General features: G+C 40.2%; 1 protein-coding gene across 1 annotated transcript in view; it reads left to right on the top strand.

Moving 5' to 3' along the window:
- Positions 1-14,425, top strand: part of DCP2 (decapping protein 2) — a 288,102-nt gene that overhangs the window by 225,298 nt on the left and 48,379 nt on the right. The window contains exons 5-6 of the mRNA XM_067138387.2: positions 383-551; positions 3,674-3,800. Coding sequence (XP_066994488.1) covers positions 383-551; positions 3,674-3,800 — 296 coding nt within the window. The remainder of the gene's footprint in view (positions 1-382; positions 552-3,673; positions 3,801-14,425) is intronic.

Here is a 14,425-nt window from a genome sequence, read left to right as displayed (position 1 = left end):
AATTTTAATAAAAAATAAAATCCTGATTATACTTTATCCCCCCTCATATCAGAGAGCTCTGTGTTTGATCCCATTGGTGATTATAATCTGTGTAAAGTAGAAAACTTGAGCATGAGTGCACCTGTAAATAACTGTAAATAGTAGTTTAAGAAATTTAGTCGATAGTAAAACATGCTACCTGTCTGTGCAAGTCTTTTTTTATTATATGAACCCTGGCAACCTGCTACAATAACATTTAAATATATCACAGTATTAATCATTTTTCTTCCTCCTAAGTATTTCATTACAATTCTTTGCATTTGGATATTCCTGTCGTTTTGCTGTCATTCCTCTGTCTAAACAATCTGTACAACTTTTGAAATACACATGCTCTCTTTTGTAGGCGGTTAAAACGGTGGATATTTGACAAGCAACAGAAAGGAGCCCAGAGTACCAGGAGGCATCGTCATAAATCAGTGGGTGATATTGAAGTGAGTCAGACAAAGACTAAGAAACAGCAGCAACAGCAGCAGCAACAACAACAGCAACAACAGTTTGCTTTAGCAATCCAGGTAATATAAAGCAAGAAAAAGCAATCCAGGTATATACAGCAGGAACTACTGGGATATAAATTTCTCTCTAGAAAAATTACATTTCAAGTCCTGTGTTCAGTTTGACTCCACTACTGACCTTGAGAGAGAGTAGATCCCTTGAAAATGCCATATGCAATTTCTGGGCAAATGTTGGGTGATACTAACTCAATTTGACCATAACCTTCAAACTCAGAAAATAATTTCTTCCTTATTCATTGAGGTTTTTGACACTAGTTGCCAGGAAACGCTGTTGGAATATGACAGAAAACTTTGCGAGGGACCTAAGAGTAGCCATAGTGACTGCCGCTGCCACCATCACCACCACCACCACCATCACCTGTTTTTCAGCTTTAGTCAGGTTGCATTGTTAATGACACCTTTTCTTCTTCCTTTATCCAACCACCATTGTTGCTCTGTAAGTGTGTTCCAGTCCAGGTCCCTTCTCATTATGTTCTTGATAGTTCAGCCATCTTTGCTGGGGTCTACCTTTTGTTGTCCTTCCTTCAATCAGCCTCCATCATACTCTTAAGTATCCTTTCCTGTTCCAAACTCTTAACACTTACTATGCTGATGCCTTACTACTGCTCCACTGCCGGTGCGCTGGCTTATTTCCACCATTTTATGTTATATTCAGAAGGTCACAAATTAAAACACTGATTCACTTTTCATTAGGCATCACAGTGTGATAAATTTTGAAGCATTGTGTGATGCAAATTCCAACATTACAGTTGCTGAACTGGAAGGAAGTGTCCCTTCTTCCAGCCTTGCTTGTGCAGAACTTTTCTTTGTCACTGCAGACGATACACCTTCTTTGAGCCTTCTTTTTCCCCTCAGAGAGTGGAACTCTGTCTGAGAAATGTTTATGGCTGGTTCAAGCAATCTGGTGCTGGGTTCGACTGCACCACCTGGAAATAACACCAAACTTGAGCAAACCTCTTCTACAAAGTGAACATCCTTTGGGTGGGGGGTGATAGAATATCACCCACAGTAGCTCCTGCCTGACGTAAGAGGCGACTGAAAGCGGCCCCAAGGGCTCTTGACTTGAAAGCTAGAGTTGGCGACCACGGAGCCCTTTAGCTGAGTCCTGGCGTTGCCTCCACTTACTTGTGCCATACTCCTCACTTTCATCTATTCCATCCAACCTCCCTTGGTCATCTCTTGTTCTTTTCTGACCCTCACGCTCTCTGCCGAGAGCTAGGGAATCTTTCATTTTCATACTTTTCGTTTCCCTTGTCTTTCTTTGGCCGATACCTTCATTTTTTGAAGTGTTGGATCCCTTCTATTTTTTCCCTCTGATTAGTGTTAATTAGAAGATTGTAGCCAAGTTGTACTTCCTTTTAAAATAACAATGACACAGACTGAGCAATGCTAAGCTTACTAATGTTGCCTCTATACATTGCCATCACAATGAGGTGGAAGGCCCATTTTTTCCACCACTTGACAGTCTTGTGTTTGAATGCTCCGTACGACAAATGTTGGTTGAAGAGATCAATACTAGGCTTGTGCTTATTGTAGTCTATGACTGAAACTGGTTTTGATCTCTTGTCCCCACCTTGTCTATATATTTTGCATGCTGGGTGTGTGTCTGCTGCTCAACATCCAAACATCCCTCTTGTCCCTCCATCACAGAGCGAGGACATTCTTCTTACAGCAAATATTTGGTTACCCTTCTTCAGTTTTGTCTTTAGTAATGCCTTTGGTGCTCCTTTTCTGGATTTCAATACTGTGCCCACTACTACTGTCTTCATTTCTGCCAAATCTTCTACAAGGGGAGCACTGGTATATAAAATCGGTTGAGATATACGGTATGTCCTTTGTAGGCTAAATCACCCAGCAATCGCTTCACAACAGCAGCAGCACTATTATCAAGCTCATACAACTTTATTCTGTATTTGTTGGGTTTCTGGGGTGTGTACACCTTGAACACATTCCCTTATCAACAGTTGTGGCTTCTGCTGGATAATATGTCTCTTGAAATGTACTGACAAGTTTACTTAGGAAGGTTGAAGTTTATAAAGAGAATTGTAGCCCAATTTGCCTGCCTTCTTTTGCTTCTGCCAGGTGAAACATTGATAGAATATTCAGAAATCTGTCCCTGGGTAACACGTTCGGGCCAAAGTTGCAGCTTAAAACTGAATAAGTGCTCTATTGGTTCTGAATTGACAGTCGCTGGCTAAGGCATATAAGCAATAAAATCGCTAGAAACAGTTTTGTGTCTGCAATTGTAAGTGTATTCCACTGCCTAAATTTTGAATTCAAGCTCAGCATATTTTGAGTCCGAAGTTTACACAGTTTCTGATGTGCGTATAAATTGAGTGTGAAAGGACAATGATCCAAGGGGAATATTTATTCCACTCCCCATAACATGAGTTCAAGATAATAAAATCAATGTCTATATTTAAAATAGAAGTATGAACGTATCAAGTGTGTTAAAATATAAGGTTGATTTATCAGCGTACTTGTACAAACTATAATCGGTTCGCGTATCATGGTCGCGAGTGCATTCCATGATTTACCGCTCTTGTGTATTGCTATGCCTGGGATACAAGCCTTGACTAACAATGTGAGAACGGGACCATTTCATATACTGGCTGCTACCTATAAACAGCCATTCTTTTAGGCATATGTATAAATACTCCTGTACTTTGAGCAGAGAAGAAATCCTAACAACATTTCCATTATAGGAGCACCACATTTCAAAGACAGTGATGGCAACAACCACCATACCATTCTACACAATTTACGTAAGAACATCTAAAGACGTGACCAGATTTTGTTTTGAGCCATGTGTACTGCAGAATCCACAACAAATGCTTGTTAACCATTCGGTTTGATTATTTCTTGCTGCCAGTAGTTTTTGTGAATAAGTCCAAAGTGTAGATAGAAATTGACTGTGAGGTAGATCCAGAAGTTATATTAAATTTTAGAGCAATGTGTGAGACTTATGAGGTTATGATTTGATTTTTTGTTAGATATGTATGGGATTGAATATCACCTAAATCGAATTTTTCTTTTCTATTTTTGCTATTGTGCATTCCTTGTAAGTAACAATAGAAAATTTTGCATACTGTTGTTTGATATTTGATGTGTTTAAAATTTAGGCTGAAGTTCAAGATGCTCAAATAATGCGTCAGCAGAAGACTACAAACAGTTCTCCACCACGAAATATCCGACGGCAAGAGAATACCCGCAGTCATAAACCAGGATTCAAGAGACAACTCTTTCAAGGTTAGTAGTGGTTATCTTTCTTTTCTTTATTTCTATATATGTTGGAACCTTATTTATCCCTGCCTAGAAACAAAGATTTCCTGCATTATGTGTTCAAATTACATGGTCCTGCTGGAATTTTAATTTTAGGGAAAACCGGAAGGATAAATGTAGGTACATCAAAGCAGAAACAGGTACTAGGAAGGACATTCCAGAGATCATTAATGAACAGGAGGAGTATATATGTGAGGACTTACAGAAGGTAGAAGTATTGAGTGAGCGACAGAGGGTATTAGATAAGTATTTGTGTTTCTGTGCAACATTCACCGAACACCAGAAAGACTTTAATGACCAGCCACGATGTCTTATAAATACTTCCATTCTCAGAGGACTGCTCAAAACAGCAAAGACAGATAAGCAAGATGTAACCACGATCTTTCTAGACTTATCAAAAGCCTTCAACAGCATCGGACATCAGCATCTAAATCTAACATTAGGTGTTGAGTCAGTTCCATCTAAAGTCATTGTCTAGTTTGTTTACAATTTGTTTTATATTGCATGGACACAGATAGGTCTTACGGCAGCAGTTGGATAGGAGTGGGAAGGAAGGAACCATGGCTTTAGTTAAGGTACAGCCTCAGCATTTGCCTGGTGTGAAAATGAGAAATCCCAGAAAACCATCTTCAGGGCATCCGACAGTGGGGCTCGAACCCACTATCTCCCAAATGCAAGCTGATAGCTACGTGACCCAAAATGCATGTCCACTTGTTCGGTCATGGTGGGTACCACGTGCACTCGCAACAGAAAGACAATATAACATAGATTGAAACATCTAAGGGTACAATGAAGCCAATTCACTTATTAACAGGTCTTGTGCATGGATCATCATTATTGCCAGCATTGTATAACCTAGCACAGATTTAATTTTTGATGTTACAGGAGAAAACCTACTGCATGAATATGGCAAACCAGTTTTTCCAGAATTGTCCCTCTGAGTATTATAGGGTTCGTTGCCGACACACTTATTGGCAAAATAAGGAACCAGCTTTTGAGTTGATAAGCATTGCTATCTCATTGTTCCACGAAATTGGTTTACAGATAAATGCCAACAAATATGTGGGCTTATGTCTCAAGAAGGGGAAGCTTGTAGATGGAGTGCTCGATATTCACGAAAATTTTAAGATCAGTAATGTTAAAGAAAGGGAAGAAATACAATATCTTGGCGTCACTTTAAATGATATCCTCACCTTTGATGCAATCTCTTCTTTAAAATTCTTGCACAAGAAGTTAGATGCACTGACAGTCTCACCTTTTCCAAAGGCAGATCAAAAATTCATTGTTTTAAACAAAGCAGTCTGCCCTACTTTTGTATGTGCTTTTCAGACTGCTGAGATAAGACTAGTACCAGTTAACTTCCTGAAAACCTCTGGTCTTCTGAAAGGAAATTTTACAGTTACCTACGGATACACACGATAGTGCTCTGTATTTTGATTTAAGATTCAAAGGCCTCTGACTTTTTTAAAGCAATCTGGAAAATGCATCTGCAGCAAATAAGCACATGCAATGCTCTTTGCTGAGCCAGAAACAGCAACAGCTCCTTTTTCAAGATGTGTGATCTGTCACTTAAAACGACACACTGTTCAAAGGCCCTCAACGCCATAGACATTAACAGATTCTCCAATAAAGGCAATGGCATTCCAAATCCAAGAAAAACCCTCCAAGAGCTAAGAAGTCCGAGCAATTTGGTGCTCTTTGCCTCGAAAGGGGATCGGTGTAGAGCTCCCTAACGAGTACACTCCAGCCAACAAGTGGATTAATCATCACCATGGGCTTTCTTGTAGCTAACGGTGGTCAGCTATTAAGATGACGTCAAATATTTCTGCAGTATGAACTGTTCCTGGTGGAAACCTCTGTCACAGATGTGCAAGAGAAAAAGAAACACTGGCTCACATTATGGGTTCTTGCCCTTGCGGTGAGGTACTGAGAAACTCATGTCACCACAAAATAAGATCATTAATTGCAGAAGAATTCTGCAGTAAAAATTTATATTTCCATGAAGTACACGGTTTGTTTATGATAGGCAGTACGAGATTAGAGTGATAGAGAAAAGATGACAAAGAATCATTGAAACACAGCTTGAGAGAGAACAATACGGGATTCAAAGTAAAAGATCAACTACAGATCTCATTTTTTGCTGTTAGGATGATAATGGAGAAACATTGGGAAAAGGGACAAAATGTTATCCTTGTCTTTCTAGACCTAGAAAAAGCCTATGACAGCATACTGAGGTATAAACTTTGGGATTGCTTGAGAAGGAGAAATGTTCAAGAATCTCTCATCAGTAAAGTAAATATGTTGTACAAACACTGCCGGAGCTGTGTAAGGATAGGAAATGGCTATTCTAACTGGTTTGTAACAAGTAAAGGAGTGCAACAAGGTAGCATTTTGTTACATCTACTATTTATCACAGTGATGGATGAGATAATGAAAAGAGTAAAACAGCACGGTAACAACAGTGCATTCAAGGAATTTGCATTTGCATAATGTGGTAATTTGGGGAGGTAATGAGGAAGAAGTTCAAGGAAAGAATAATGCTTGGAGTTGTAATTTTAGTGAAAAATGGAAGGGTATGTATAGGTACTTTAAGGCAGAAACAGGTTCCAAGAAGGACATTCCAGGAATAATTAATGAACAAGGGGGGGGCGGGGGGGGTGTATGTGAGGTCTTCAAAAGGCAGAAGTATTCAGTCAGCAGTATGTAAAGATTGTTGGTTACAAGGATAGATAGAGGAGGTGACTAATGCTAAAGAAGTATTAAAATTTACATATGATAACAGTAAACATTTTGAGGTTATTAAGTGTATGTCGAACATGTACTGCGTTATAACCTTTTAATTAAAACATAGCCTGCTGATTTCTTGCATACAACGTTTGCAGCATGCAAAATCTAGGTCCCAATTTGAACCGAGAACATCGTTCAGTACCCTGGAAACACGGTGTCCACCATTTTTCTTTTAAAATATTTTTTTAAAAATCTTGTTATTTATTACTTAGCAGACTGAATCCAGCCACGTTCTTTAAGTTAGAGAAGACCTATGTTTTATTACGCAAAACACTGTCTGAAGTTCCCTCGTTCTTTTTTAGTACTAGAAGTGGTTACGTCTTTTGACTGGTTACGTTATTTTAATGACAGCCATTTTTAACCAGTAGAAAATTGGTTTCTTAATTTTTGCACCTCTTACTCCAATACTCAATGGATGTTCAGCAAGAAAACCTTTTATACATATGTTCTTACAAAATAAGAAAAATATGCTCTTGGACTTTTATGAAATGGCGTATGGCTTTTAGTGCCGGGAGTGTCCGAGGACAAGTTCGGCTCGCCAGATGCAGGTCTTTTGATTTGACTCCCGTAGGCGACCTGCGCGTCGTGATGAGGATGAAATGATGGTGAAGACGACACATACACCCAGCCCCAGTGCCAGCGAAATTAACCAATTAAGGTTAAAATTCCCGACCCTGCCGGGAATCGAACCCAGGACCCCTGTGACCAAAGACCAATTTAATCTGCTCGCACATGGTTTAACGTTTTTAGATTCAGAGGACTTGTCAAGAGGACGTATATTCAAAGTTTTAAGACAGTTGGTGCTATTTTTTAGGTTTAAGTCATAAGTTAATGTTTACAGATCTTGTTTTTTTTAATTAAGTCTTACCACCGGGCGAGTTGGCTGTGCGCGTAGAGGCGCGCGGTTGTGAGGTTGCATCCGGGAGATAGTAGGTTCGAATCCCACTATCGGCAGCCCTGAAGATGGTTTTCCGTGGTTTCCCATTTTCACACCAGGCAAATGCTGGGGCTGTACCTTAATTAAGGCCACGGCCGCTTCCTTCCAACTCCTAGGCCTTCCCTATCCCATCGTCGCCATAAGACCTATCTGTGTCGGTGCGATGTAAAGCCCATAGTAAAAAAAAAAATAAGTCTTACCAGCTTTGTAAAATTTGTGTATACTTTATGCATTGTTTTTTGTAGCCTTGTCATTGTATGTTTTTCTTATTTTTGGCTGATGATGATGATGCACACCAGCATCGAAACTGGTACTAAGAATAATAAAATGTTTAGTTTATCTTATAACATTGTATGGTATTGAATAGGTGGACCTCTTTTGTTTTCATTAGATATGATAACAATGACATTTACAATAAGATACAAAAGTGGAAAACTAGAAAAGCGGCTGGAATTTTTTTTTTTTTGCTAGGGGCTTTACGTCGCACCGACACAGATAGGTCTTATGGCGACGATGGGATAGGAAAGGCCTAGGAGTGGAAGGAAGCGGCCGTGGCCTTAATTAAGGTACAGCCCCAGCATTTGCCTGGTGTGAAAATGGAAAACCACGGAAAGCCATCTTCAGGGCTGCCGATAGTGGGATTCGAACCTACTATCTCCCAGATGCAAGCTCACAGCCGCGCGCCTCTACGCGCACGGCCAACTTGCCCGGTCCGGCTGGAATTAATAAGATTTCTGGGGATATACTAAAGACAGTGGGTTGGGATATAGTCCATATCTGAAGTACTCATTTGATTATTGTTTGGTTAAAGGAGCTATACCAAATGAATAGAGAGTTGCTATAGTAGCCTCTGTGTATAAAGGGAAGGGTGATAGGCATAAAGCTGAAAATTACAGGCCAGTTTGACATGCATTGCATGTAAGCCATGGGAAGGCATTGTTTCTGATTATATTAGACATGTTTGCAAAATTAATAACTGGTTCGATAGAAGGCAGTTCGGCTTCCACTGAAGCTCAACTTGTAGATTTCCAGCAAGATATAGCAGATATCTTGGATTCAGGAGGTCAAATGGACTGTATCGCAATTGACCTAACTAAAGCATTTGATAGGGCGGATCATGGGAGACTACTGGCAAAAATGAGTGCAATTGGACTAGACAAAAGAGTGACTGAATGGGTTGCTATATTTCTAGAAAATAGATCTCAGAGAATTAGAGTAGGGGAACTTTATCTGACCCTTTAATAAATAAGAGGGGAATTCTTCAAGACAGTATTATTGGACCTTTATGTTTTCTTGTATATATAAATGATATGAGTAAAGGAGTGGAATCAGGGGTAAGGCTTTTTGCGGATGATGTTATTCTCTATAGAGTAATAAATAAGATACAAGATTGTGAGCAACTGCAAAATGACCTCAATAATGTTGTGAGATGGACAGTAGGCAATGGCATGATGATAAACGTTGTTAAAAGTCAGGTTGTGAGTTTCACAAATCGGAAAAGTCCTCTGAATTTTAATTACTGCATTGATGGGGGTGAAAGTTTCTTTTGGGGATCATTGTAAGTATCTGGGTGTTAATATAAGGAAAGATCTTCATTGGGGTAATCACATAAATGGGATTGTAAATAAAGGATACAGATCTCTGCACATGGTTATGAGGGTGTTTAGGGGTTGTAGCAAGGATGTAAAGGAGAGGGTTTATAAGTCTCTGGTAAGACCCCAGATTCAAAAACTGGAAAAAAGTCCAAAGAAAAGCAGCCCGATTTGTTCTGGGTGATTTCTGACAAAAGAGTAGCGTTACAAAAATGTTGCAAAGTTTGGGCTGGGAAGAACTGGGAGAACGGAGACGAGCTGCTCGTCTGAGTGGTATGTTGCAGGTTATAAATGTCATGTTCTTTGTCCTTATTGAAGATCTACGTGTGATACAAATTCTTATAATTCTTAAAATTTTATTGAATAGGTGGTAATTAACAAAATTATAAGAATTTGTATCACATGAGTGGTATGTTCCGGGCTGTCAGCGGAGAAATGGTGTGGAATGACATTAGTAGACGAATAAGTTTGAGTGGCGTCTTTAAAAGTAGGAAAGATCACAATATGAAGATAAAGTTGGAATACAAGAGGACAAATTGGGGCAAATATTCATTTATAGGAAGGGGAGTTAGGGATTGGAATAACTTACCAAGGGAAATGTTCAATAAATTTCCAATGTCATTGAGATCATTTAAGGCTAGGAAAACAACAGATAGGGAATCTGCCACCTGGGCGACTGCCCGAAATGCAGATCAGTATTGATTGATTGATTGATTGATTGATTGATTCATTCATTCATTGATTGATTGATTGATTGATTGATTGATTGAATTTGGGCTTAAAATCAGCCTTAAGAAAACAGTCGTTATGAAAGTCAATAGACAAATGTCAGGAGCAAATATCACAGTAGATGGACAGAAATTGCAAGAAGTTAACCACTTCCAATACCTCGGTAGTGTCCTGACTGAAGATAACTGATCAAATGTTGAAATCACAGAGTTCAAAGAGGAACTGTCCTTTAGCATCAGGTTAGAAGCATTCTCTGGGACAGCCAGATTCCAACACAACCCAAACGAACACTTTATCAAGCTTACTTCTTGCCCATAATAACCTATGGCCTTGACACTTTTATCATCACAGGCAGAGATAAAAGTAGACTCCAAGTTGCAGAAATGAAATTCCTCCGAACAATGCTACAAAAAACCAGGAGAGATAAGGTCTGCAACGAGAGGATTTGCCAAGAGATGAAAATAAGAGAATCGTTATGTGATACCTAATCACATCAAGATTGAAATGATATGGCCATGTAATGGGAATTGATTCTTGCTCAGTACCTAAGGAATGGCTGGAGAAAACCTTAGACGGCAAAAGATCTAGAGGCAGACCTCGAAGGAGTCAAACTAGATCTAGAACATAGAAGAGTGGATTGGAACCAGGAGGAAGAATGGTACCTGAATCGACTGAAGTGGCAAGCGCTCATACACCGCACCTGGGAAACTGTGATGTATCCACAAAGACGAACACAAAATGCTGTCAGTTGGTACACTTGTTTATTTCACCTTTACTTCTCATAAACATACACATAACCTTAATCACTGCTGTCACAAACATCAACAACCTGTCATTTTAACAGCTGTCCATCACTAAGCACACACCACATGGAAATCGCAACCTTACACCACAGTTGACCGAGCTCGATAGCTGCAGTCGCTTAAGTGCGGCCAGTATCCAGTAATCAGGAGATAGTGGGTTCGAGCCCACTGTCGGCAGCCCTAAAGATGGTTTTCCGTGGTTTCCCATTTTCATACCAGGCAAATGCCGGGGCTGTACCTTAATGAAGGCCACGACCGCTTCCTTCCCATTCCTAGGCCTTTCCCATCCTATCTGTCGGTGCGACGTAAAGCAAATAGCAAAGAAAAAAAACCCACAGTTAAAACAGTTGACTGATGACAACATGTCAGTTCAACACAACACATAGTCACAAGTATACTCCTGTTAAACCATAACTCCAACTAAACAGTAACTAACTCTACCATCAAGACCACCTCTTCATATATGTGCCTGGCCAGGCTTCTAGAAAGATACATTTTCTCGTAAGTTCTAGAGTGCTTAAGGCCCAGATATAATGTACAGAAGATTCTGATGTACAGAATATTCTGATGTACAGAATATTCTACCGAGTTCTCATCTACCCAGTACCATTCTGGATGTTACAGCGTATTTCACAATTCTGTAGTGGATTACAAATCATTAATCCAGGTAATAATAAATTATATAATATTAATAACAAGTTCTTACATTAACTGAACTCGTATAAATATCTGTATACAGCAAATGTTTCATGACATAAACTCACAAATAATGCGATTTTAAACTAATAATGATATTAATTAGTGGATGTACATCCCAAGTAATACTAATAATAATAATCTTAAAATAATAATAATAATAATAATAATAATAATAATAATAATAATAATAATAATAATAATAATAATAATAATAATAATAATAATAATAATAATTGTACCGGGAGGTACACCCCAATGCCGCACATTTAAATCTTGCGCCTGAAAGAACTCCTCTACTGGAGAAACTGTGAAATTGAAACTACACCAACTTAGAAATTTACTCAGAAGGTATCACCGCTAAAATATGATATAATTTTGTTGTTGTGAAATTTCCTGAACTGACTGTATTTCTACTTGCTTTGTTTGCCATTCATCAAGAAGTTTGGACATTCTTCCACAGATGTCACTACTAAAAACTAGGATCATGCACCCTGGTGCGAAGTGAAAGAACTTTTGATAAGTTTTGTATTCATGAGGGTTTTTTCTAATTGATGTTCATTTATTTTTGGGTTGGCAGTATTTATCTTTTCTTTCCGCCAGTTTTGAATCCAACCAATCATTAATTTCTGTAATTAATTTTCCACCTATCACAGGCTGCTTCTCCGATTCTGAGAGTCATTTTTGAACTCAACCAATAAAATTCTGTGGGTGTGTCTTAATTATTTATGAATGATCTCGAACCTTCCCTGAGGGTTTATAAACTGCGGATTTTCACGTCTCTTGGCCAATTGATCGTCATCTTACTGAGTGTGTGCGTCAAGCAGGAGGCGGGAGGCCTCTTCGTTAGCGGCTAGAACTTCTACAAGGTAACGGCCACATAACATCTTTCTTTCTTTCTTTCTTGCTAGTCCCGCAGTTTAACCTGAGGGAAAGGTCCGAAATCATTAACCATGTAACCTTCTTTTCTAAAAGTGTAACTTCTGTCGGCTAATGTAAACCTTATAATATCTTTAACTGTAAATCGGGGATAGAGAGTGAAGTACAGTCTCGAGCTCCCCTTCATTTTGGTTTGAGGTGCCACGTTTTTGTAATCTTTCGTTTCTGCAGTGTATTAAAATTATTTCCATCCGAGCAACCTCAGTAGTTTGGAAATAGCCCCTGTTTCGTCGTCCAAACGCCTTATAGGTTTTAAATTTTTGGAGCTCAGTCTTCGACTTCATTCAAATTGTACTCGGGCCTTTTATTTAACGTGTTCTTTTTCACTAAGGCCTTATAGCTTGGGTACTAGATACCTCTGTGTATAAGATTTCTATTTGTAAATAGTGCCTCGTAAGGCCAGTGATTATTAGATTTTCATGTTATGTTGCCTTGAGTAGGCTTGGAAAACAGAGAGCACGTTAGCTCTTTTTCAAGTGTTGTAAAAGTGCCTCTGGGAGGCTCGATAATGTAATTTATTGAGCAAGTGCTCCATGTATTAGGGGAGTTCTGCCCTTGTATAAAATTTGTGCTTTTTTGTAAATTTGAGCTAGGAGCACAGGAAAAGTGAGGGCTTGAAGCCCACGATCTGTTTATGCCACCAATTTTTTTTCGTTCCTAGACTTGTTTAATTTTGGCTACTTGTACCTGTAAATTGTGAAATTTTGAATTTTGAAAATATAACCTTCAGTTTAAGTTTTAATTAATTTTGACATTGTAGTTAAACCCATTCACCCCGGCACCTTCTTTCACCTCTGCGATCCACAAATACCCCGGAACAATAAAGTTATGTCAGTTTATCACACTTGGGTCAATATCACCCCTATAACTTAAAACAATTTCCACAGTCTGTCACACTCGTCGACTTTGCCTTGGACGTAGATTGTATCTTCTTTCTTCTTCAGTGTCGCTGGATGTGCTCTCCTCCTCTTGACCAGCTTGTGCCGTGTCAGGGGTCGGGGTTGCCTCGCCGCCAGCCTCTTCCTCGATGATAGTCAATGCACTCTCCTCATGACCAGACGTTGCTGTGTCATTAGTAGCCTTTCCTCCAAGCTTACTCTGTATGCGCAGCATTTGGGTGACTCGCCGCAACTCCAATGCGTGGACCTTGACAGGAGGGTTCGTCTTTAGTAAGTAGACCCCATGGCCCAGCTGTTTATCCGCCTCGATGGGACCAACCCACTTAGGTGCGAGACCTGTGTGCAACAGTCCAATCTTATTAATGACTGGGTGGTTACGTCGCAGTACTTGTTGGCCTGGTAGGAAGATCTGGGTCTCTACGACATCTTGAGCCTTGGTCTGGGTAAGGGATCTCTTCTCGGCCAAAGCTTGCATCTCCTTGATGTCTTGCTGTTGCTGCAGCTGCTGCCACTCTGCCAGGGAAACAGCTGCGTCATCTTGACCTGAAGTGGGTAGTGGACAAATCTTGCAATCCCCGGTGCTGTGTAGCTGTCGACGAAGGAGCAGCTCCGCTGGGGAGTAGCCAGTGACACGGTTGATGCATCCTCACAGGGCAAAGAGTGACTGGGGTATCTGACGGTCCCACAGTTGATGTTCTTTGTCTATCAGGTGGACAGGTAGCATCCTTTTCAGCCCCTGGTTCTGTTGTTCCGTTGGATTGGCCTTGGGGTTGTAGATAGGGGTGGTCCAGTGCTCCACACCCCATTCTGTCGTCATTTGCTGCCACTTTCTCGACGTGAACTGACTCCCGTTGTCTGACAGAATGTACCGTGGATAACCGTAGCGGCTGAATACCTCATCTTGTAGAAGGCCGGTGATGCGTCCCGTCGTGGCTTCTGGTATCAGAGAGGCCTCAGTCCATCTTGTGAAGAGGTCGGTGATTACTAGGAGTCCTGTTTTACCCCATGGTGTTCTAGGGTAAGGACCCATCAAGTCCAGGGCTATGACCTCCCAAGGGCATTGCGGCAGTCTTCCTATCTGACTGGAATCTGCCTTCCTGCTGCTCGCCTTGGTGCAGGCGCAGATGTAGCACCCCTTCACATAGTCCAGGATGTCTTTCTGCATGTTGACGCAGAAGAATCTTCGTCGGATAGACTGATACGTCTCTTC

Source organism: Anabrus simplex, chromosome 1, assembly GCF_040414725.1.
Source record: "Anabrus simplex isolate iqAnaSimp1 chromosome 1, ASM4041472v1, whole genome shotgun sequence".
Classification (NCBI taxonomy): Eukaryota; Metazoa; Arthropoda; class Insecta; order Orthoptera; family Tettigoniidae; genus Anabrus; species Anabrus simplex.
The sequence above is the reverse complement of the archived record's forward strand: the minus strand, read 5'-3'. Positions and strand labels throughout refer to the sequence as shown.